The 26,018-nt window shown below is 42.3% G+C and overlaps 2 protein-coding genes across 3 annotated transcripts; one reads left to right on the top strand and one right to left on the bottom strand.

Moving 5' to 3' along the window:
• Window positions 1-799: 799 nt before the first annotated feature.
• Window positions 800-13,250, bottom strand: mboat1 (membrane bound O-acyltransferase domain containing 1). The gene is made up of 13 exons (XM_070967148.1): window positions 12,961-13,250; window positions 12,302-12,447; window positions 11,857-11,934; window positions 9,446-9,541; window positions 7,119-7,174; window positions 6,840-6,894; window positions 5,583-5,775; window positions 4,516-4,708; window positions 4,291-4,394; window positions 4,081-4,145; window positions 3,868-4,000; window positions 3,315-3,466; window positions 800-1,950 (listed from the first exon to the last, which is right to left on the bottom strand). Exons 1-13 carry the CDS (start codon window positions 13,054-13,056, stop codon window positions 1,767-1,769), a joined length of 1,551 nt encoding a protein of 516 aa, XP_070823249.1. The 5' UTR covers window positions 13,057-13,250; the 3' UTR covers window positions 800-1,766.
• Window positions 13,251-16,133: 2,883 nt separating this feature from the next.
• On the top strand, window positions 16,134-24,147 carry LOC139333976 (transcription factor E2F3-like). Of its 2 annotated transcripts, none has more exons than XM_070966701.1 (8): window positions 16,134-16,618; window positions 18,816-18,936; window positions 19,865-19,995; window positions 20,668-20,756; window positions 21,931-22,089; window positions 22,256-22,370; window positions 22,893-23,034; window positions 23,393-24,147. In XM_070966701.1, the coding sequence occupies exons 1-8, from the start codon at window positions 16,337-16,339 to the stop codon at window positions 23,686-23,688; spliced, it is 1,335 nt and encodes a 444-aa protein (XP_070822802.1). In that variant the 5' UTR covers window positions 16,134-16,336; the 3' UTR covers window positions 23,689-24,147. The 2 variants fall into 2 exon arrangements, with proteins under 2 accessions (XP_070822802.1, XP_070822803.1); XM_070966702.1 differs by lacking the exon at window positions 16,134-16,618 and adding an exon at window positions 16,874-16,968.
• The last annotated feature ends 1,871 nt before the right edge of the window (window positions 24,148-26,018 follow it).

Genomic DNA, 26,018 nt, shown 5'->3' with positions numbered 1-26,018 from the left:
TGCTCATCTCATCACTTACAACTGTGTATGCAATACAGCAAAAACTGGAGCTTATCATTGCATCACATATTCTATAACTACTTAAAACTACGTCAGCGTTTCCTTTACGTTTTAATGCCCATGATTATCCATAGAAACTATAGTAAAGAGTTTACTTCTATTTTACAGAATAGTCAAGTCTCCTCACCAGGAGGAGCTGCCATCCTGCCTTAAAATACTTCATTAGTGATGGTTTCACTGGACAGTTTGAGAGCTGCGTGGTCTAATTGGTATTTCAAGTGTCATTCCACTGAGCCAGTACAAACTAAGAGTGGGAGAAATACCGGCACAGTCCACAGTGCACGTTCACAGGATCGGTATCAGAGGGTAAACGAGACACACACACACACACACACACACACACACACACACACACACACACACACACACACACACACACACACACACACACACCAGGCCTCTCTCTCCTCTTGGTATGCTCTTTTGTTGAGGCCACACAAGGGCAGCCTTTGTATCAGACTAAGACCAAGTATGAGCGTGTCTAAAAGAGTATGTGCATATTTGTCTGTTTATTCATGAGTTTGTTTGTGTGTGTGTGTGTGTGTGTGTGTGTGTGTGTGTGTGTGTGTGTGTCCTGGTATTTGTGCCCTGCTTATGAGCTGCTCTCCCACTGTGCTGGCTCAGATCCCACCATTTGGCAAGACAGCCCAGATAGAGGACAGGACAGAAAGTGAGCCTCCTTTCACTCTTCACACTGTTGCATTGTTGTTGGAGCAGGCAGGCTGGTGTTGAGATGGGCATGGGAGGGCGACCGTGGAGGAGAGGGGGTGACAGGTGGAGAGGAAAAAAAGAGAGAGGCCAGCATCCTGGTGGTGGTACCAGAGATGTTCCTTCAGCTATTTTTTGTCTTTCTACTCTGCCTGCTGAGCTTTTTTTTATGTATTTATCTTAATCTTATAATATGGCAGAAAAGCTCTCCCCATGTACATCCAGTGCCATAGGTTGAAATCCTGTATTATATTGTTCCATCACAGTTGTTGTCCTCTTTCCTCTGTCCCAAACAATAAATAACACAAAGTTTTCCCATTTTAAATTGGCTGTATGCCCTTTAGGGACCGTAATGAAGGTGAGATGAGGCACATGTGAGTCACACTGCAATTCCACATTGTCCTCTTGTCCAGGGGTGTTGAGTAGGCCCACCAGTGCTTGTATTTGCAAGGCAAAGCACTCAAACCCTACTAAGTGTCCATGCTGGATGTCTGTTGCATCTGGAAAAGCAGCTATCTTATTTAAGGCTAACTGATGGGGGCGCTCAAAATCTTTCGGTAAGTGCTGCCATGATCTGTCTGAGTGTGGAGTGAGAAAACTGAGGAAGGAGTCTACAACCAGGCAGGCTTCTTCCTACTTCAAGTGGTCTAATAACACATGATACTTAAATAGTCCACTGGCATCATGTAGTAGCAGGTTCTCTAAGGCTAACCGGACGTGAGCAAACTCGCTTGGGTCTTGTTTTGTAAAGACGGGGATGGTTGGCTGTTGTCCTCGTAGGTTGTTTCTTGTCTTGTAAGGTTAGAATGCTGCTGGTCAAGGTGGGTGCAGTGTGGAGTGGCTGATGCTGAATAGGCTGGACTGGCGTGGATTTAAAAGGAGAGCAGTTGAGGCACCTTGCTGGAAGGTGAACTGCTTTCCCTAACAGGGATATTCACTTGTCTTTGAAAACACACAGTGGACTGAGAGCCTGGTAAAAGAACGTGCAGAGGGGGTTTTCAATCTACTTTGTCATTGTTGTTGGAGTGAACAAGCTGGCACTGAGCTGAGCACGAAGACGAGAGGGAGGAGGAGGCGGAGGAAAACGTTTCAGTGGTGGCAGAGGGTTCCCTGGGTTTGTGTTTCTGATGCAGGGCGATCGCAGCCAGAATGCTAATGATGTGCACGTGGAAGTACATAGATCTAGGAAAGAAAAGATGAAAAACAGAATGCAGCTTATATTAATGTACCACAGAGAAATGTTGACGAGTAGGAAAGTGTGACTTCATTTACGAGTTAAGAGCAGGCCACAAATTATCATGTTAAAAACTGAAATGTGGAACACTTTGAAAAAGAAGAAAAAGAAGAATTCTGGGGCTCAACCTTCATACCCATCATCAGCCAGAAGAAACAGCACTTCTGGCATACTGGCTCTTAATAAATCACCAATATGCCACTAAAAGCCTGCAAATATATTTATTCTAAAGCTGCAGCGATTAGTGACAAAAAAAACTAACCAACCGCTGTTTTCAGGATTGATTAATCTTTTTGGTTCATTTTTAATGGTTCCAACTTCTGAAATGTGTGTACTTCCTGGTTGGTTTAGTCCTCTGTGACAGTAAACTGAATGTCTCTGGGTTTTAGACTGCTGGTTGGACGAAACAAGACATTTCAAGACATCACCTTGATGTTTTGAAGACAAATAAAATTATTTTAAATGTCCAGTGTGTAGGATTTAACCTGGTCTATTGGCCATATTTCTACAGTAGCCCTGAATGGTCAAACCAAACGCTGGCTCCAGAGATCGCCTATCACATTTTTAGTATTTTAGCAGCCACCATAGATACCTCTACATGCTTGGAAAGGGAGGGACAAGGCGAGGTGAATTCAGTTGGTTGCAAAGTGCAACCTTACCACTAGATGCCACTAAATCCTACACACTGATCTTTTAAGAATGACATTTTCACAGTCTGTTTGATGCATCCTCAGAAATACTTTCTTAAACTTGAACGCTGTTGACAAATTTGTTGCAAAATACCATGCACACTCTGCAAGAATGTCCCACTTAGTGGACTTAGAAGCCCACAAAGTCAGGGCCACCAGTTACCATAAAGCATTTAAAACTATTGGACAAGGAGTGCACTGGTACTCATATCTCACAACCACATCACACTGATTCTCCCTTATCATGTAAAGGTTTTGTTGAAACTTCAGTCTGGATGTGGTTAGCTGCATACTTGCACAGCAGATAAACACAGGCTTCAACACAGACAACATACATACGGAGGAGGGGGAGGGAGTCTGCGTATGTGGATGCATTCTTCACATACACACAAGAAAACAAGATGGCAACCTCACAACACCAAGAAGAAGAGCTGCTTTGTCTTCTGTAGAGAGGAGGTGCATCAGTGAGGAGAGCCATGAACAGTTCTTGGAACATGCACAGCTGACGTGCTTGGACTGCGTACAGTTTGCACAGTAACAACTTTGGCCAGTGGGCAGACGACCTCACAAACATGGCAAGCAGGCTTCAGAGGATAAGAGGACTAAAGATGAGAATTACACACCTGTAGTAAACCAACGTGGGCTCTACTGCAAGAAGCAGAAAAGGCATGACAGTGTAGCAGATGGCCAGCTGAGTGGCTGCCCAAGTTAAGATGTCGTAAGCCAGCTTGGAGCCTCTGGAGCCCAGGAAGCAGTGGCGAACAGATTTCCGTACCTGGCGGGTAGAGACAGACGAAGAAATTTGTACACCTGTAAAAGGACTAGTAATGTAATTCCAGCTTCCCCAACTAAGTTTATCATCTTCCTTTAAAAGTTTTTCTCTGTCTGTTATATTTTGCTGTGGTATAATAACGTCCACTCTCACCCACAGGTCACTCAGGTGTACTTATTGTTTTTTCTCTGAAACTCAGATAAACTCATCCAACCTGACCTCACACACATGAAAGAGAGAAACTGCCAGCTTTGGAATAACAAGTCAATACAAATTAACAAGTATGCTTATACGATATAGTTATAATGAGATAGTGGATGTAATTGGAAAACTGGAGTATTTATTTCCTTCCAGTTGTACACTGAAGTACTAATGTGAATTTCCTGAGGGGGCAGAGTACTCACATTCCGTGCTGCTATCGTGATGGGGATGGCAGTGATAAAGGTGAAATAGTACCCTGGATAAACACCGTGCCACAGGGCAGACAGGATGAAGGTCAAAGCCAACCTGTGCTTGGGCGCTCGGTCATAACACACCCTGAGGAGATGACAGGAACCAGACATGTTAAAAAGCGTTTGTGATATGGAAAGCTGAGTAAATGTGTTTGCAGTACTCACGTTTTGAGCCAAATTCCTGTTCGAATATTCCAGTTGTCAATAAATGTCTTGAAGCTGGTTGCCGTCTGAAAAAAAGCTTAATAAATAACCACGTAACAGTAACTGTGTGCATCAATCCAACCCAAGTTATTGTCAGACTTGGGACTGACTATTGCGACGTTAAACACAGTACAGAGGGACTATGTGCTGGTTTTCAATCATGTGAATCACCTCAATCCCCACGATGTTGAGGTTGCACATGAGGCCCCAAGATGGCTTTCCATTTTCATCCATGCCCAAGAAACCATAACCAGCAGCATTGTTGACTGCATCAGCTGACAGGACGGAGTGAAAAAACAAATCACATGGCAATAACAATGCAGCTCATGTTCCCATCATGGTACCAGCTGATAACTGACGAATGACAGCTGAAACACACACACACACAGCGCTCACCTAGTGTCCAGGCAAAGTAGAATTTGGGCCTTGCTGCTTGTATAGAGAAGAAAGCATAGGTGAGTCTGGTGAGGAAGGGGGTATTGCTGACAAAGTGGGGGTCGACGTTGTACGTTATCGGCAAGGACCGAGTCACAGTGAGGAAAAACAGCATACAGCCGCCGCAGACCAGCAATTTTCGACAGACAGTGTTCTGCAGGGAAAATGGTGATGGAAATACACATTAAGAATCAGCATGAAGACCACTGGACTGTCCAAGTCACTCCAAAATGAGGTCAAATTTAGACCAGAGGAAATGAATTATATCTATTACGGAGGCTGAAATAACGACAGCAGTAGGACAAGATGCAAAAACTGAAGACTGCATTGCTGCATGTTGATGGGTCTACAAAAAGCCGGGTGAGGGACCATTTCTGTCTTTTCCTTTTATTACTGGCTGTAGCATTTTTTTTTTTAAACAGAGCAGGTTGGAACTATGCTGAATAATGAATAAACTACTAATGGTGGAATGATGCGTGTTATGAGGATTTCTTGTACTCGCCACTTCAGAGCAAACACTTTTCTCAGTTCTTTTCTTCTTTGGCTTCAAACCACAATCAGTAACATAAAGACAGAAACCAAATACTGGGTTGTTGCACCACTCCACTGAATCCATTCACTATGTGCATTCACTCTGGCAAAGCTCAGGTTACACTTCTTTCCTTAAACTACAAGCTGTTCCCATTGGTTGGAACTGATTGGATCTGTGTACAATCCTATTCATCCTAGAGGTGACAAGTCTAAATGAGCCACATTTGAATCACTCCAGCTGTTTAGGAGACGCTGTCCCTGGCTAGTCCACACCAGCCAAGTAATGCCTGTTCTTATTATGATAAGTTTATTTCAGAATTTAACATGAGGTTAATGACATTTTCAGACAGAGCCAGAGACAGTGTGCTCTGTCTCACAATACAAACTGGAGAAGTCTCAGTGAGTACAAAAATGAAACTAGGAGAAGGCTACAAGAAAAGAGCAGAAAAGTGCAATCACAAGACCAAGCAGCAACAGGCATGCATTCATGAACTTACCAGAGGTGACGGCTCCAGTGTCTTATCATAGCCGTTCTGCCCATTACATGTGCCAGACTGCTGCCTGAGCCTGCTGCTGATGTGTCTGCCCTCTATGAAGTCTATGTAGTCCTTATAGTTACTGCATGGTCCCACCAAGATACTCAGGAAGTTCAAATTGTAACTCAGGTACTCGATGAGAGAAGGCCTCACACTGCAGACAGGACAAAGCATTGGAAACCACTTCATTTTCAATAGCATAGCAGTGACGGTTTCACTTCAGGCGAAATACAACAGTATGACTGGCTATTTCCATCTATGTTGGGTGGAAACATGAAAAAAGCATGCCATTTATTTTTAAATAAAGTTACCAATTTTTTGACAATCCAAATATTCAAAATATCCAATAAATTAGCTTTGACTTAGCCTTTGGCCCTGCAATTACAGCAGCTGCGTAGCCTTTCAGGGAGCCAGGTTTGGGTATCATGAACTAGTTGAAAATGAAGAAGTCTGCTTTTCAGTAAGCTTACTGATAGCTGGAAGCAGAGTATCACTGAACTTCTGTCTACATTGCTGCTCACATGCATCAAAGCTTCTATGTAACGTTTATAGTATAACCAGAAGTGATAAGTAAAATCTGAATGGGGCTTAATAAAATCTAAGTGATATCCAAATCCACAGGAAGCACAGGAATCTAAAAGTGAGCTAACAAACATGAGACAATCACCAAATTTAAAGCTGCGGGACTATCATAAGAGCAACACTATGTGTTATGATCTTTTTTATACTTTAAAAAAACTTTTTTAAGATAGCATGCATGGTACACTGATGAATGTGGTTTTAGAGATTCACATGCATAAACAGAATGAGTCCTCTTTTCCAAGTTCCCAGCATGCTTTTTACATAAACAAGCTATTCACCATGATTGCATCTCCTTGTCATTGCTCTTCGTGGCTAAAGAAAAAGAGACAGTTATTTATTCTTTAAATAAGGTGTTCATTCAGATGCAACCTTCTGTGCATTCATGACTGATGGGGACACTGGATCCAGATACATATCACTCCTACAGTGTCAAAATGTGCGCCCCAATAGTCAGGTTTAGAAGAAAATCAGCTAAATTCAGCCAAGAAAAATGGTGAGAAATGACACCAGACACCTGCACCTTATCATTAATCACAGAGCACAGTGCTCTGACGTTTCACACTGCAATGTGTAATTACCAGTGTGTCACAAAATGACTGGAGTGATTAGTATGTTTTACACACAGTAAGAACTTACTTTACAGCCAGAAGCTTCTGCTCCGAGGTCAACTGTTCAGATTTCTTACACATACCTGAAAAACAAATGATGAAGTTCTCAGTGGTAGTAGTATTACTAACCCTAACCCTTCAGCAAATCATAACATGAATGATGGCTGAATTCAGTTTTGCTGCTTCAGTTTCAGGGTCCGGGTGTTGTGCATGTTGGTTCACGGTCATACTGTCAGAAATTCAGCAGCGAAAAAAGTTTGTGTGTGTGTATGTGTGTGTGCGTGTGTGTGTGTATTGTCTGCTTTACCATCATGGAGCTGAAACGCCAGTGTGGTGATCTTCTGTGTGACTATCATCAGGGGCCTGAGTAGGAAAAACGAACATACAACAAGGTAACAAGAAGAGACTGTTTCTGAGCAGCAAAAAATATTCTGGTGTTTTCAGTCGCGCAAAGGCTGTCTGACGTAGGTGGGCAATGTTGACAAAGTGTCAGGACAGGTATCGTGTTTTTAAACTCAGAGGCAGAGACCACTGACAGATCAGCGTGTTCGTCTGATGAGCAGCAGGACAGCCCTTTCAGTGACACCATGGGAAAAAAACAAAGCACGTCCCGAACGCACGCCTACTGAGCATCTGTCTGACGCTACAGAATTATTTCCCGCAGTGAATCACTTCATTCTTTTCCCATGGTGTCAAGTCAGGTGGTCACTTATTAATCCAGTAGACTTCATTCAAATCCGTCGTCTTTCTTCGAAACCAGCACAGCCTGATCTTCATCTTCATCTTGTTAAGCTCACAGTGTTCCAAACAGGTTCATGTTCTAAAGTTGATTCTACCAATCCATCACCCATCAAATACTGGATGATTTCCACACTTATCTGCAATGTACCAAACAGTAACGTGATAACTTGCATGCACTTTTCACTGTGATGGAAAGCAACATACATACACAAAGTGAAAATGAGGTGATGGTGGTGGGCTTTGTGGTCCAGTACAGTAAAGTCTGAACAAACAAGTTTCACACCCCCTCTCCTGGTTTCATTCACAGATAGAGACCTCTCTGTTCCAAGAATGTGAGCGTGTGTGCACAAAGGCACACATAAACTACATCTCTCTCTCTCTCACACACACACACTCACACACACACACACACACACACACACACACACACACACTGGTTCCTGTGTATGAGTGGACTGCATTGTAAGCACTGCATGGAAAACCGAGGCAGAGAGGGGTTGGCCGAGCGGCTGGCAGTGCCAGCTCAATGAGGGCTGGCAGTTGGCTTTAGGGAAACATTTTCAGGGTCTGCAACCCTCCACCACTGTAGCTTGCAGACTCTGTTTTTCCACCTCGACTCGAAAGTTGGCAGAGTACACAAGATTCTGACCCAGTTCAGTTTCAGTTGTGCTGCCTTTCTGCCAAAATCAGACAAGATCGGTTTATGGAAATGCTGATTGACAAACGGGAGAATAGCACGGAGACTAGATTAACATCCTCCAACTGGGAGAACAACACAGCATATCAAGGTGATAATGAGGATAGCACAACAGCGTAAAACAGCTAATTACCAACATAAATGAATGGTGTGAAAAAATAAGACCACTAAGTGAAAGAACCTTTGCTTAAAGTGTTTCCTCTGGCACTGGGGTACTTCATCAAAACCAATGTGAGTAATTTCACATATGAACACCACCTCTGACAACCATGAATCTGTCCAGCCTGAAAGCTCGAAGAAGATGGATCTCTAATTCAATATATGACCATACCAAAGGCTGACGCACAGGCCTGGCTGCTCATCACCAAAAGTCACGCGGAGCACAAATGAGGCTGCCAGCAAATTCATCCAAACCAGAGCTGGGCAAAGAAGTTGCTGAACACAGGAGCCACCAAAGTGCTGTCACCTTTTAAAGGAACAACTGCACACAGAAAACACCATGGTCCACTTTCACTGGTATGAAGGGCACCACCTCAGGCATTATCCCGATGCATGTGCAGCTCCATGTCCAGTTAAATATTTGTCTGTTTTTTGTGAATCCTGCCAGGCCCAGCTCTCTGTACGGTATCACCAGTTTGTTAACAACTTCATATCAATGTGAAAGTAGCTTAGGAATGAAGTTAATGCTCTTTCTATCCATCTTTCATTTAGAGAATAACGAGCAACGACAGAGAAGTCACTGCACATCTTCTACTCCTGCTTCACTAAGTTCTTCTTTTAGATCCTTCATGATCCCCACAGAGTTTGATAAAGAGCATGTAATGCTGTAATGAAAGGAAATCCTTCAAATAAAGAGAAACATACTAAGGAGTGACCTGCCTGTCCGTTTAAAGGCAGCCTCGTTTCTAACACAACAAATCACAGTTGCTGGGAGGCAGTGGATACCTGAACTCTACCTGGCTGGGCAGAGCCAACTGTGAACAATCCACACCGCTGCTTTTTAATCAGCGGGGTTGTATTGACAAAAGGCTGTGGCACTGGTGACTGTGCAAGCAGGTACAACACAGTTTGGAGACGTTACCTGATAACAATATAACTGCGCTAGAATGAAAATGACTAATATGCTGTCACCAACAAGGTGTGACCACGAGAGAGGAAACAAGTCGAGACAACAGAGTGATTAAGCTTTTCCTTACCCAGAGAAGTCAGTGGACAGTATCCCATAGTTAAAGATGAAGACTCTGCTCACTTGGCACATTGTCAAGTAGCCCATAGCCATCACCATGGAATACCTGCATGTGGAGGAATGAATAAATCTAAATCACACAAGACAGTTGAGATGTTTCGGTGATAGACGTAATACCTGTGAATATTATCAGGACGCTTCAGAAATGTACTTACTGTCTGCTCTTTTTATGCTGATAAAACTATTAGTCATTAGAGGGTTTGTGGAACTCATGCTGTTTTCTCTGCATACTCAGACAGTCACAGGGACTGATGGATGCCTTTCTTACATGCAAGCAGATGAGCTTAGCTCAGTTCATGTATGTCTACTGTACTTGAATGAATACCAGTTCTTGCTAAAGCAGGATTCTACGAATTTCATACTTGTTATCTTAGTGTGATCAATTTTCCTTAGAAAATCATCATCAAAGCAGAATTTTATCTTTTATTTGCTGTGGCTGCAAGCTGCACACTTGAAAATTACAAATGGTTCATTTTTAAAGATGAGAGAAGCTGCTACTTGAGACCATGCACATGTAAGAACTGACCTCATCTAAGATACATGAAGACTAAATTATCACTAAACATCTGGGTTAAGATGGCGGGTCAGAAAAAAGTTTAACACCGGGGTCGCCACAACAAACGCCTACCTGCTAGCTGCAGCTCACGGTACTCTTTGCTGTGGCTACTATCTGCAGTTTGCTAGATAGCTCAATTAGCTGTGCAGCTAGTCGCGCTATTAGCTCAGAGCCCGACTCAGCAGCGTCACAGTGAACAGAGCCTCCAAGACCAACAGAGGCCAGTTTGATGGCAGGGAATATGGTACCGAGGTGATTTACAGCAGCTCCAACCAGCACAGCAGAGGTGTGAAGTGGGAGAGGAGCGACAGGAACATTGGGCATCAGCGGTGGGGATTTTCACATCTTTATACAATCTATCTTGACCCTACTGTGCCACTGCTTTCGCTGTTTTTTTTTTTTCCTTGTGCTTCATGATTAGTTAACAAATCAATTAAGCTTGTCTTGGTTCAGTAAAAGAAAGAAACTTGAACTCAAAAGGCGTAAAGTTGTATTTTTCTGTAAAATAAGGAAAAACATTTTGGGAGTTCACTTTGTGTATTTAACAATCTAAAAATGCCAAGAGAGTTTGTGAAACGCAGTGAGCTCCCAGCCTGCAATCCTGCCATTCTAGTTAATTCTGGAATTTTTAAACACACATTTTGCACCTTCAGAGGTGTGTAATGTGGTATGTATCATAGGTTTAACCTGGGACAGTTTACAATGTCTTTTGCCTCCACACCTACAGAACAATACTGACTTTATCTTCCTCTGTCTGCAGGTAATCCCTTTACTCATGAATGCCAGAGCAATCTAACCAAACATCATTATGTTGTTGAATTCACAAAGGAGAAAAATAACTACAATTGACACACTTGCCAAGTTGTTTCAACCTACCAAATATGAAGTAGCATTTACTGTATGCACATTTGCTAAGGTACACACATGGCTGCAAAGAGTAGGTACTGAAAAATCCACACTCACACACACTCACACAGTCCGACTGTCTGCACTGATCTAACAGACTGGTCCGGCTGGCATGTCAGGCTGCCTTTCATGTGTCATGTTTAATGTTGGTTTCTTTAAACAACAGTGTTTCTGTTCAGGCTACATTTTAACAGAAACATAATGGGATGGAGTGCTTTGACCTGCAGTCTGCATTGGAAGGTGTGCGAGGGAGTAAATGAACGGGTGGCTTCAAGAGGCGTGAAGAACAAAAAATTTTTGTTTGTCAGATTAACATTTCAACAACTGCCTTACAACAACAAATAAGTTATCAATTTCACTGCCACTATCTAGTCCTAGCAATCTAGCCACTCAGAATGAAAACTTTTGACATCAGCAGCTTCAGGACTGTTCTTGTCTGACAAGTTTAACCAGAAGACAACATTACCTAGAAAAGCACCAATATACAGCACTGTGGAAATGAGATGTTGCTGTTGTGGCAGCCACCCACCTGCTGCTATGATGACAGACAGACAGGTCAAAACAGGTCAAACAACACTTGTAGCAACTTATTGATTATGGAGTACAACAGGATTTTGTTTTTCTGGAACCAAACCAACCAGGCTCCCAGACAAAGGGAACAAGTATATATCAACAGGTGTTCACACTTTTGTGGCGCTGAATAACTACACACAGTATGTACAGTAACACAGTTAATTCCACCTAATATTTGATGTGTTTCAATGTAACTAATTCCAACACATTTCTGTGCTGTAACAGTTCATATCCCATTTTACAATCCCTCGTTTTGTCTCCATAACATAGCTTTACCCCAGTCTCTTAAGTGGATTTTCCATTGAAGTATGACGAGCAACACTTACCTGTGTACATTGTTGATGTCAGCTTGGACAATGATCAGGTAGCTTGCAACCACCACTGTAAGGATGTGAGCTGAGTACCTGCAGAAAAAGACACACACTATCAGAAAATGTGCATTATTATGTTATGGTAGAGTGCATCAATGCAGTCTGGGCACATTTTCCCCTTAAACCTGCTAGTTGTGGACCAAATGCCACCACAAACTTTTCTCCTGTCTATCTCCTTTCTGTGCGCTCTCATTGTCCACAGCCTGATTGTCCTCCAATAATTATAAGCCATTCAGCACTGGACCCTTGCACTTGGGGCATCTGCTCTGTATACTGAAAACATGTTGATGATCAAAGCTGTTACTGACTCAGCGAAGAAAAAAAGAAGAGGCGCAGCATCGTATGAGAGGAACTGAATGGACTACTGTGTGAGCGTGTCTCTAACTGTATCATACAGTACCATCCAAAGCAGAAGATGAGAAAGGCAATGCCAAGGAGAGTGGCCACAGCGTGCCTGACCAGGGGATTGGCATGGTTAGGACTGAGGTAGAGACGAAACCAGAAAGCAGCAGCCAGGGCAAACAGCTGACAGGCCAAAAAATTCACCTGTATGGAAGAGATATACATTCAACCAAATATCTGCCTTTCTAGACCTGACAAAAAAAAACAACTCCTCCTCACACTCCTAAAGGAACATATTCTGACAGGATAGTGAAGGATTTAAATGTTTTTCCACACTCATTTCATCGTCCTCAGTGCTGTCTTATCTCTTTCACGGGGATTATAGCTTTGCTGTGGATTTTGTGTAACAGCCGATCAAATAGCTGACTATAACTGTGAAGAAGCAGCCTACTTTTTACACTTTGGCATGCGAGACTTCACTGTCTGACACCACTTTGGGCAGAGACAAGAACACGTAAATCCTCTAATCTCCTGTGTACCATCACGATTATGAACTGCAATGTGGGCGTCGATGACAGTTAGTGAATCACTGCATGTCTCTCCAACATGTGACACAACCTTAATTGACAGACTATTTATTTGTAACACAGAATGTTATTTTAACATAGCTCAGGAAATGCTGTCTATTAACTCAATTTCATGAGCAGATACTCCTACCTGATCAAGAGGAAAGCCCAGGTGTTCACTGACAGGCAGCAGCCACTTTGATCCAGTGGTATTAATGTTAAACGCAGTGTCCGCGCGCTCGCCCATCCTACGTATATTTTCCAAAGCGACACCTCAGTGTTCCCAGCTGTCTTTTATCTCCTTTTTCAGCTGACAAATCACTACTTTCTGTGACTAAAATACATTGTTTGCCGGAAAGGTCCGCTGACAACTCAAACCAGTCCACTGTATGACAGACCAGGTAGAGCTACTCCCTTCTCCCTCTCTTCAGACTCAGCACTAGTTACGCCTGATAGATAAAGACAGAAGACATTTTGCTTTTCCGGTTATTGCTTCCAAAATAAAAGCTGGATTGACGAATGTGCAAAAATACAAAGTTGCGTGTGCTACAAGCAGAAAACAAATACTGACTGTAATGGGAAACCTGCTCTGCATTCTTGTTTGCCCCACAACGTACTCACAGACCCGCCACTATAAAAGCAAAGTTTTTATTACAATAATTCAAATTTTGCTTTTGTGTCCTCCTTATATGAAAAACAAACCCTATGAAAGCTATTTCACATGACTTCCGGTATTATTCCGGCTTTCTTCCAAGCTTGGCATAAAATATAAGCCTGTTTCAATTAGTTTATAAGTGCCTGAAAATAAGAAGTGTACATCTACAAGCAGAGTGGACCTTCACTGCCATGTTTCTCCAGCAGCCAATGGATATGATGGATAAATGAAACACTGGCTCCTGAGGGCTCCATGTTGGAGCTCCAGCATCCTTAAGCTTAATACCACCATATTTCATAATCTATTTACATTGTATTTTCAGACGAAGTGTGAAGGAATTTTCTAACAAGGGCCTTCTTCACAGTTAGGAGCCCAAAGGTCTCAAAGTTGGACAACAGGGAGACCTCAGACAGTCACACATTAACATAACATTTAGAGACTTGTTCAGTACATGCATAGCCCTCTAAATACTGGCCCAGCTGGCCCAGGCTCTGTTGCTGAGTTTAAAAGAGAGACGAGCAACATGTGCACAGGGGTTTTATATGGGGAGGAAACACCCCCTGATTAGACAGTGAGCACAAACATTTGTTCTTCTACACCGTTAGAAGCTTAAACACATACTCAAAGAAAAAGAGTTATCCTGGTAACTACTATTTTATCACTTTATGAAAAAGCTGCACGGGCAAATACAGTCCATAGAATCTACATAACATGGTTATGTAAGGCTATTACTACATGTGCTCTGGTACATTTCAGAAAACCAGTAAACACAGTTTGTTACATCTGCAAATGCAACTTAAGACTCAGGTGAAAATGAGACTTAGACTTAGGTGGTTTCTTTATTGATCCCAATTTGGGAAATTATTTTGTTGCAGTAGCAATTAAACATACAGCAAACAGGAATGAAAATAAAAATATAACTAAGTAGAACTAAATATGGTTATATGATATGTATAATAATACATAATACTTATTATATAATATCATATAATAAAAATACAATATAACTAGGTATACAAATAGTATTTACAACAAAAAACAGCAAAACATTTTGTGCAAGTAGACCGAATGTGCAATATCGCAGTGCAATATTGCAGAAAATCATAAAGCCTATCAATGACATCCAGAAATCTTGACTTCTCTGGGCCCAAGCTCATCTGAGATGGACTGATGCAAAGTGGAAAAGTGTGACAATGGAGACCCCAGACTGTTGACCCTGTGAAGTCATGTATTAAGCAAGAATGGGAAAGAATTTCACTTTCAAAACTCCAACAATTAGTGTCCTCAGTTCCCAAATGCTTACTGAGTGTTGTTAAAAGAAAGGATGTCTTAACACAGTGGTGAACATTCTCCTGTGTCAACTGTTTTAGAATGTGTTGAAGTCATCAAATCCAGAATGAGCATCCATTTTGAAAAAATAACGTTTATCAGTTTGATAATTAAATATATTTTCTTTCTGCTGTATTCTACTGAATATTGGTTGAAAGGTCTTGCAAATAATTGCATTCCATTTCTATTTATGCTTCTCAACTTTTTTGTTATTCAAAAAAGTTTATTCAAATCCTTTACCGGAGTAGAAATGTAAAACACCCTAGAGATCTAGAAACACACATCATATTTCTTTATGTGGACACATATTACGTTTGTGGGATCTTAGCTATAGCTTTAAATAAATGTAGTGGTGCAAACAACGCACTTGTTGTCTTTTTGAATATTCTATTCACTTATTGATGCTGCTGTGAAATTTGGAATTTCCCCTCGAGGGATGAATAAAGGAATATTGAATTGAATTGAATTGAATCGAATTGAAACTACAATATTTCCCTCTGAAGAAATACGAAGTAGCATTGCAATGGAAATACTCAGAATTGTACTTGAATACAATACTTGAGTAAATACATTTAGTTACATCCTACCACTGAATGTAAAGCTTTATTGATAAAGAAGTTGAATGTTCAAAACAAAACAAAAACTACCCTGCATGAGATACATACAGGCACTGAAAAGAGTCAAGCATAAAACATAATACACAAAAACTAACGTAATAGTAATATTAAATATATTTGTAATATTATGTTAATATTATATTTCCAGTGTAACACTGATATGCAGTCACCTGGAGGAGGAGGTCAGTATTTATTGCCCAAAGATGATCTTGCCACTGACTTATAAGGTCCAACAAAAAAAAAAATATCAGGGGCTCTACTCCTGCTGTACACAGACAGAAATCTTACTATAATAATAAGATATATATACACACAGAGGCGCATTTGTATATGTGAAGTATATAGAAAAAAATATTGAAATATATTATATGACGAATAGATCTGTTCAGTAGGTAGGTCTATATTTTACTCCTTCGCCAGTCTCTACACCACATTTGGTCACTTGCGCCACTTAGCGTCCTGTCAGGGAACACGCAAGGCGTGACGAGTGACGTTACCTGTTTACAACTGCCAATGAACACGTGGCGCACCGAATCTTGAGCCGTTACTGGTCAATACCGTAGTTATACGGGCGGGGATTCTTCTCAGAAGGACCAATAGCGTTTGACATGCAAATTCCGTTTGAAACTTTCCCGGGAAATCTGAGTTTCGCGGGAGGGCTCTTGAGCGCGTAAACCGTATCCCTTCATTCATCAGGCCGTTTCCTGAAGCCATTTCTAGACGGGGGAAACGAGAGTTGCGCTACTTTTTAATCCGTTGCATCTGCCTAAATGCACCTTCTCAAGGAAAAATACTTTACAAAAGTCGGCAAATCAGACTCTCATCTTTACTTTGGTCTGATTATTTTTGTATCTATTGCGGCGGATTAGCAGCCATACGGGCTTGAAAGTACAGAGACAAGAAAGGGGTTACCCCGAATACGCAAGATGAGAAGAGGGATCTCCTCGGCTCCGGACAAAGTGATTTTAGCGGGGGTTGGGGGCTCTCCTCTGGACAATAATATCATTTTAACAACTCTCTCGGATCGTTTAAACCCTGGTCAATCCAACGCTACGTTTATCCAAATAATAACCACCTCACCGCCTTGCAACGTTACACAGACATCAAATGTGTGTTTATCCGAACCTCAGATAAACAACATTTACACAACTCCACAACAAGCTGCAGCAAACGGAGCAGGACAACGACCCGCTCTGGGAAGACCGCCGGTAACCATCTATACAGCTCGTTTGAACATATTTGGCTTGCTACAACTAGCCACAAACACGTCAAAATGTTAGCTTGCTATGCTAGCTGAGCTTGTTGTTCGATAAGCTAACGTTAGCTGCTTAGCCAGGGCATTCCCACGACACAGCCTAGCGAGGTGGCTAACTAACTACCGCTAGCTAAGTTACCCAAGTGGGCTGGTTAAGTATTTTGTTGACTGTAGGAAAGCAAAAGGCGAGTTTAAGTTAGTTTTGCGTTTACAGTAACGTAGACCTGTCACCTAATAGCGTGCTATGCTAACTTCATGGTGCTTTTGAGTCCGCTTCACCCTTGCAGCCAGATGGAAATATTGGTAAGAGATGAGTAACGTTAGCGGTGGCCTAGTGGCTGCTGTTGTCTTAATTTGGGGGTTGGGGGGATTGTTGGGCTGCCTTGCTCTTAGTTAGCTAGTTTTTTAGCTTTCTTACGAGACCCAAATGGCTAAACTTGCAAAGACATGGGCTAATACGTGGCTAAAGCTTGACTTCAGTTTTGAAACTACTCGATAGATATTTCTCCCAGTCGTCTCTGAACATGCAAGCCAACTTGGATGAAGCTTGAAAATGTGTTAGCTTTCAAGGCTAACAGCAGTATTGATTATCAGAGGACAACATTACTCGTTGTCGGCCTTGATCTTAATTTTGCACAAGTGTTTCATGCCCCTCTTTTTGTAAATAAAGTGTAAAGCTATGGTGCCTTTCATGCCAAGTAAAGTGAAACTCGAGTTTGTTGCTTTAGTGCTGACTGCACGTTTCCTGTATTCTCAACCTGCACAAACCACACAAAATAGTTTCAGCAGCATTCAGGGTGTTGGTTTGTTCCTGGCTGTTCATCTTTCATGAACTAAACCAGCCTGTGTATCTCAGGCTGTAGCCATGACCAGGCAGGGGGTGGGGGGAAGCTGCTTGCTGATATAAAATGGCTGACATTTTGACTGTCAACAGAGGGCATATTATTCTTACTCAGACTTGAGCAAGATTAAGTAAGAGAAAGTATTATAGATTTGGTTTTCCCTCAATATACTCCATTTCCTGAAGGTAAATTGACTTATCACTTAAGAAGGGTTTAGAGGGAAATGCAGTAGACCAGCACCCTGTGTGTGTGTGTGTGTGTGTGTGTGTGTGTGTGTGTGTGTGTGTGTGTGTGTGTGTGTGTGTGTGTGTGTTGCTCAAAGACACTAAAACAGGATGGATCCTCACCAACACAAATGTCCACGAGTTCCCTGGTCGAGGAGGGTATTCACTCAACCACTGTGCTGTGTAACCACGATGGTTGATAGGAAATGAAATTTGGGTTGTGGTCGAAAACATATTGCTGAAAACAGTCTAAAATGGCTTAATTGCTGTGTCACAGTGGTGCTGATCACTGATGATCAATTCAAATGCCTGCTGTTCCTGAAACTATAGGTAATGAACAGGCTGCACCTTTGCCGGGCCACACTAGCACTGCAACAGAACAAATTGGTTGTGACAGCTTAGATATTGACATGTAGCTTTGAAGTGACGGATGTGGCCAGCGGTGCTTGGAGTGCAGGTTTAGATCCAAATGCTCCATAAGCTCCCAAGCAGATGTTCAGAGGGGAAATTATTACTCGGCTTTGATAAATGGCTGAATAGGATACAGAAAATGATTTTTTTTGGGGGGGGGTTCATTCTTGGACAGTAGATTGGGATCTCTTTACAGTTTCTGTGTTAGTAATGGGCTATCTGGTGTCTTTAAGTATATTTGTAGTGGTTTTCTTTGCCATCGTTGTGCAGCAATGTGATCAAACAGAAAAAAGAAGAAATCACGACTACTAATTTTCGCCACGTCATTGGAGTGACACGGTTTCTCCGTGATTCATTGGAATTTTAATGAAAAACATCTGGAACTATTTTACGATTTGTCTTTGACTAGTCCATCTCAGATTTAATGACCAAAAGGAAGCAAACACTCGAACTTGCATTGCAAGTGCGCTGTATTGATTTTGAAACTCTTTGATTAAAGTAAAATACTTTGCTGTAGGACACTTGAGATGACTGACACTGGAGACACATAATCTGAAAGTTATGCATTTAGCATTCTGCGTTATTTCTTGCGAGGCGGCCTCACAGATTAGAGGCCTGCCAAGTGACCAAAAATGCCTGCCTGTGTTGCTAACAGTATGTTTTGTCCCCTTAGGCAAAAAGGCGGTTGGCGCTCGATGATTCAGACCACCAGTACCAGTCAGAACCAGCCAGGACTCCAAGAGGCAGGGGAGGGACAGTGGCAGCCAATGGAGCAAGGCTAAAGACACCCAGAAGTAAGAATCAGTTCCAAGGATGTAAAGTAATGTAACCTAGTGTTGCATTAAAACCCCACCAGGATGCCCTTTCAGGTGGCCCTTCTTTTTCTGTCTCATGTACAGTCTGCCAAACTAGAATATGATTGGACCTGAGAACAGAAACAAAATCTGTGCATCAGTTATTTTGTACATAATATGTGGCATTTGCAGCAGTGTAATATAGAGTTCATTACAGCCACAGAATGTGTTTGAGGGTGCAACAGGTGACATGTTGTAACCCTGTGATGAGAGGAACTGATGCTAACCAACACAGAGCTATTGATACTGAAATACAAGCCCAGCTGGTAAACATTTACTTTGGTGCTTTACGTAAAATGTTTCCAGCTGGTGATTATCAAAGTTAACTTCAACACATTGTTTGTAGAGTAGAGTAGCTTGCAATCCCTTTTTCATGTATATCACACATTCCCAACTGATTATGACTGATTGAGTCATTTGCCTCCAACATTTCCTGACTGGAAAATCCCCCAAATCACTTTCAGTTTTCCCAGCACGATTCATCCTTCAGCCGTTAAACCTGTTTGGTACAAAATCACCACACCGGTTCCCCTAAATGTCCACAAAGAATCTACATCTTTGTGACACAGTCGAGACACAGACTGAACACGACAGCTTCATCCAGGTTGGATATCTTGCAGCGTGGCCATGTTGATTAAATTGTGTAGTTTTACCTGTTGTTTACTTTTTTCTGACACCTGCGGCTGTTCGACTGTTGGTTTTTTAACTCATGGTGAGTATAGCAGCCCTGTGATCAGGTTTGCTTTTTCACATTATGGATAGACTTGGACTTGCTGCTGCCCAGTAAAACTGTTATTCAGACATTTTGTGTTTTACCTCCCTTGGAGTTTTACGCTGAAATTCATCGTCCCCTTTTCCTCCACCACAGCACCCAAATCTCCACCAGAGAAGACTCGGTACGACACTTCTCTGGGACTGTTGACAAAGAAGTTTGTGGACCTCCTTGCTCAGTCCTCTGATGGCGTTTTGGACCTTAACCTGGCTGCTGAAACCTTACAGGTAATTTCAAGTCCAAACTGAGAAAAAGAAAGGGAGTGTTGGAGGGAGAATGGGTATGTAAAGAAGATCACGTTGGTGCTAGCCCTGGGGAGAATGTGCAACGTGTGTTGATCCAAGGCCATCACCCAGTTGGTTTGCCAGATGATGGAGGCTGATATGCTGATATTTAATGCGGTAGAGGACAGGGAATTCAAAGAGCTGGTTCAGTACCTTGAGCTTGAGTACGTTATGCTACTGTGAGAAAAAAAAGTCAAGCTAGCCAGGGCAGACAAGTGAGCTCTGACCACAGACTGCTGGACAGCTCTCGCTAACGACAGCCACATCACAGCTAGCGGTCACTTCATCAGCCCAGTGTTCTCCTCACTCAGAGCCTCTCCCTCCAGCCAACACATAAACTTGGCAGACAGGCTGACTGATGTGGTGGAGGCAAGGGCCCTGAATGGCTGCTTCTTGACCTGCGTCCACAATAGCAGCAAAATCATTGCTCCAGTTTTTTCTTAAACGTGAACCCATTGGTTTCTGGTTCGTGGGTGTTGGGCAAAATGATCTGAAACTGACATCCTTAGTTCCAAGCATTGAAAAGGTTTTGGATACTGTTGCTCTAGTTGGCAATTTCCAGTTAAATCAACCTCTAAGTGGGTAACTGATGAGACCTGTGTCCTCTTTATTCAGGTCCAGAAAAGGCGGCTGTATGACATCACCAACGTACTAGAAGGCATTCACCTCATTAAGAAGAAATCAAAGAACAACATTCAGTGGATGTAAGTGTTCTTCTTTCTCAGTCTTATTCTATGTTTTGTGTCATCTGTAAACCCAAACACCCACTAGAATTGACACTGCTTGTGTAATTCATCCCATCATGGTTCCTCCATGTTTGTGTCTTGTCCATCTTTTATTGTCTCCTGTGTTTCGTACCATATCTCCGTCCTTTCCCTCCATAGCTCTCATAGTCGTAATCAAGGCCAGGTCTATTTGAGTCCAGCGCAGTTTCTTTCTCTTCCTCTCTTGCACAACTTTGTACTTTTTATTTCTACAAGCTGTAGAAATACACAGCTGGAACACAGTTTAAAAATAATCACAGATTGATCAAATTACTATAAATAATGAAACATTAGATTAGTTTAAGTCGCAAAAACATGAACTGAGCAGTTGTATTTGTGAGAAGTGATCAAACAGTTTTGCAGTCGAAGCTTTTTAAAGTCTCAGAAAATCCGAGTGGGTTTATCTTTGGCTGGCGTGACAAAAGTGTTATGAATCCTTTCGCCATATCAACAGATTGTGTTCCTTAGCCTGGAGAGCACAGGAAGGCAGGTGGCTGCATGCAAGCTGCTGCTGCATCAGAGGATGAGGATACCAGACCTTGCTTCTTTCTAATTTGTACATTTTAATTCTACCCTCGTTTGTTCAGTAATCACATGCAGAGCACATGCACTTCAGGAATAGGTCTGGAGCTCCTGTGTGTGAGCCTTGAACATTTTCTCTCTTGTGTTTGAGGATTTTGATAATAAAAATGATAAAATACATTCAACCCGTTACAGTTGCTGAATGAATTATTGTGCTAATTTTGGATAAAATGACCGTGATAAAGTATTTGATAGTCATGCATTTATATTGCTCATATGGTGAGATGTTCGACTTGTGCCTTGCAAGTATATTTTTAGGTTACAAAGGAAACCAAGGGACATTTTTTGCCTGTTGAAAATACTGTTTTCAAGTACAATCCCACAATTTCTGGATCACATTATCCTCTGCAATGTCTGCTCACATAAATCTGTGGTATACCAACTCCACCAAACATGGCAGTTCAAAGAAAACTGATCACTTTTTTTTGCAACCAAATATTTGAAACACGAGGAAGAGACTGCGATACAGGGACGAGGGAAGAGCTGGAGCCACTGGTAGATCTGCTTCAGTTCACTCCTCTCTCACTCACAGGGGCTGTAGCCTGCTGGAGGTCGAGGGGGCACTGAGCCAGAGACAGAGACTGACAGCGGAAGTTTCTGCACTGGGAGAAGAAGAGCAGCGGCTCGAACAACTCATCCAGAGATGCAGCCTGGATATGAGACACATGAGCGAGTTGCCAAGCAACCAGAAATATCCTTTTGTTGTTAGCTCAAAAGTTTAAAAGATTTTTAGCTAGCGTAAAATTGATGGCGGTGTAGGATCGTCTGCATGCGTGCTCAGTGATTCAGGCTTGTGTGTTTTCAGTGTTAACATGTACTGATGGTGTAGTGCTTTTCTTTAACCCTTTTGTCTCCACGTATGCCTATGTCACATACCAAGACATCAAACAGCTGGGAAACCTCAGAGACCAGACCGTAATTGTCGTCAAAGCGCCCACAGACACCAAACTAGAAGTACCAGACCCCGATGAGGTACGTGGACAAGCTGGATCTGTCGTTACTCTCCTGATCAAACGTCTGCTTCTTGATCACTTGTCACTCGAAGTGTGACTTGTATGTCCCTTAAAGAAACCTTTGGACATTTGGGGAAACTCACCTCTGATTATGCATAGAGATATTAGTATGAATAATCAAGATGTGGGTCTGGGACAACCTACTGACTCCACCACCTTTGGTGTGTGTGTGTGTGTGTGTGTGTGTGTGTGTGTGTGTGTGTGTGTGTGTGTGTGTGTGTGTGTGTGTGTGTGTGTGTGTGTGTGTGTGTGTGTGTGTGTGTGTGTGTGTGTGTGTGTGTGTGTGTGTGTGTGTGTGTGTGTGTGTGTGTGTGTGTGTGTGAGTGTGATGTATCCATTACTCTTTGTGTGTGTATAACACACACACACATACATACATATACATATACGTTGGCACATTCACAAGTTCAGGGCACGTGGAAAGGAGACTCGTAGTTGTTTTTGTTTTTTTTTTTTTAATCTGAGTTTTTACTGTCTCCAGAGTCTGTCCATCCATCTGACCAGCACTAAGGGTCCTATAGAAGTCCTGCTGTGCCAAGACGAAGAGAACGACCCCAGGAGTCCTGTGAAAAATGGCACCATGGACATCAATGGGAACTCGCCTTTCCTTAAAGTCCTTCAAGGTTTGTGTCAGATGGACATTGGTGTGCAGCAGTGTTTTTTATTGTGAAGAGGCTTCATTGACTTTATATGTAACTGGGTCCTTTTACTCATACAACACAAACATGCTTGTAATTTGCATGTTGACATAAAGCCTGACACTGTGACTGATGGGAGTTTAGGACAGTTCTCCAGCCTGGAAAGGCTAGTATAAGTGAATCACAACCACAGTCTTTGCATTTGTTTGTAGCCACATTGATCTCCAGAACAACAAGCACCATAACGCTGGTCAGCATGGGTCCACTTTTGGCATACAAAGTCTGGTCTGGTTACCTTGGCCATGTAGACATAATAACTTTTCGACTTGGTTTTCTTTCCCAGATCCCAGCTGCACGGCCGCTTCTCCCAGCTCCTCCTTGGCTCCATCTGCCTCTTCCTCAGCTGTCTCCGTCACTACTCTCTCCCCCATATCGTCCCCTTACACCAGTCTTCTCCAGCAGACAGAAGACCAGATCCCCTCAGCCCTGGGGCCTTTTTTAAACCTCGGGCCTCCTCTTCTGGACCAAGATGACTACCTTTTAGGTTTGGGAGATGACCAGGGAATTAGCGATTTGTTTGACGCCTGTGACTTTGATAAAATGCCCTCTCTTGGCCTGGATGATCTCCTGTGCAGCTAGCATTAGGTAAAAGAAATTCAGATAATTGCATGGGAGAGAGATGGAGAATCAGTGTGGGTTTTGATGCCTGTGACTGACTGTGTAGTTAGTGGAAGTCAATTCTAAATAGTTGGAAATGAAACATTGAGGGCAGTCCCAATGGGACTAAATGCCATGTACTTTTCATGGTGTGAGAGCTAAATGGTCTTGCATGATTTCACACAAAGACGTGACGGGTCAGTGTGAAGACGTATCCATTACCCTTTGTCTCAGGCTATGTAAGGCCTCCAGTGTAGCTGGGCGCTCGGGGACACCTGAAAGCCTTTGCCGTCTGTTTGTTTCAGTGTAAATGGGGAGGGGAAGGATACCCATCTCTCTGTGTGACACAAGCTTCATGTCACTGTACAGAGAGACCAACAAAGACAGAACAGCTGAGAGGAAAACACGCTCACATCACTTGCCATTAACACATGGGTGATTGGGTTGGCTTTAGAATAAAATCCAAGTGTAAATGCACCCGAGGTGCACAGATATGATCACCCAAGCCATGAGTACAATACTGAGGAGTAGGGGGGCAGTAAATGGTTTTTACTGTTGGAATCTTGAAGGATCCTGTGAATGAGGATCTGTTTATTCCCAGTGATGCATTTTCTTGTCAGGTGTCCAAATTCATTCAGGTAACCCATCCTTTGACATATCCTTGAGTTTAAGATGTGTTAATGCCAAGTGCTGTGGGGGCTGAGGGGATTCTCAGTGATTGCATTCTATTACACCAATGATCTGTGATTCAAGACTCATACTGCTGACTGTTAACTAGGCATTTTGTGTGTTCAGGTGTAGAAGATTTTAGAAATTAAATGAAGATAAGAAGGCCATTTGGTGTACAGCATTCACAACTACAATTATTTCATGGTTAGGACAGGCAGGATGTGCCTTGTCAGGTTACCAGTTGTGCTATTTGGGCTTATAATCATTAGTATGAGTATTTTTGTACATTTAAGCTCTATTTAGTTGAATTAAGAGCTGCATGGAAGTCCATATAGTGTTTTGGAGTGCACATGAAAGGAAACTGTAAAATGGCAATGAAAATAATGTGACTGTGTACTCTAAATGCTCTATAAGAAGACGAAGTGTAGCCTCCACAAGTGTACGAAATATTTACAGAATGCCTTGTGGCACAGAATTTATTTCTCTTGTTCTATTTCCTCCATTTTTAAAATGGATTTAATTGGTAGAATAAGGGACTTTTGCCACCGCTTCACTACTGTTCAGTCTACTGATTAATTGGACACCTTCATGGTTTGTACACTCAGTAGAAATTTACAAGTCAGTGAATATAAAACTGTCAACATGTCAACGCATATTGTGATGTTTAACCTTACATGACCTGTGTGCTAACAGCACAAAAGCCATCATACCTGGGCAATGTGGGCTTAAGCAAAAACCACCAGACGTACTTGTAGAATCCAGCCCGTTAGCACACCTTATGTTCAGACTTGAAGATCAACAGATATTGTAATTTCTACTCCTATTGATACTTTGTGAATGCAGGATGCAAACTTCTACTGACTTGCTTTTTGCCTGTCCCCTCCATCTTCATCAGCAGAAGCTGCCGTAACCAAACTTCCCCTAATGCCTCCTCACTTAGACTGTGTGCTGTGAAATTATTCTGTGGTTTGAGAGCTAATCAGAGAAATTTGACTTTGAGCCACTTACTGTCACACATTGCCTACTTGGTGTGTGCTGAAAGCAGTGTAGGAGACAGGACAGGCGCGTATTAGTCTTTTTAGGTTTAATAAGTGTTGAATTTTAATGGATTTTAATGCTGTAGAATAACTAATGATATCACAGTCACCCAAACAAGGGGCCGGATAGCCACTAATTTAGGCTTCAGCATGTAATGAAGGGCTTTACTTCTTGCAGGATATTAAAAAAAGTGAGCAAAAAGACAAATAGACCTGCTTCATAATTGGAGCAATTTCAGTGCAGCCATGCCACGTTTCATACTAAGTTTGGCTGTACTGTCCTGGGTTGTTCAGGGCCTCTGAGTCTTCAGTGGTCAATCAACAAAAGCCAGCTAGAGGAGCTGTGGGAATGTGACTTTTTTTTTTTTCTTTGTTTCTCTTGGAACACCATTGCTATTCTTATAGATGACATCCATGATGAAAAACAAAACGCAAACACTTTGTGTGTGAAACCCTGGCTTTTCAACTAGAGGAACCTGCCATGGGTAATATCGCTGCTGGTAGTGTTAACTCTTCCCCTGACCTGATTGATGTGCGCTTGAGTAACTGTGTGTGCAGCATGTGTGAGTTATGTCTAAGATCAAGCTTGCTAAAGAGTAAGCCTGC

This window comes from Chaetodon trifascialis, chromosome 7 (genome assembly GCF_039877785.1).
Source record: "Chaetodon trifascialis isolate fChaTrf1 chromosome 7, fChaTrf1.hap1, whole genome shotgun sequence".
Taxonomy (NCBI): Eukaryota; Metazoa; Chordata; class Actinopteri; order Chaetodontiformes; family Chaetodontidae; genus Chaetodon; species Chaetodon trifascialis.
This window is presented reverse-complemented; position numbering and strand designations above follow the sequence as displayed.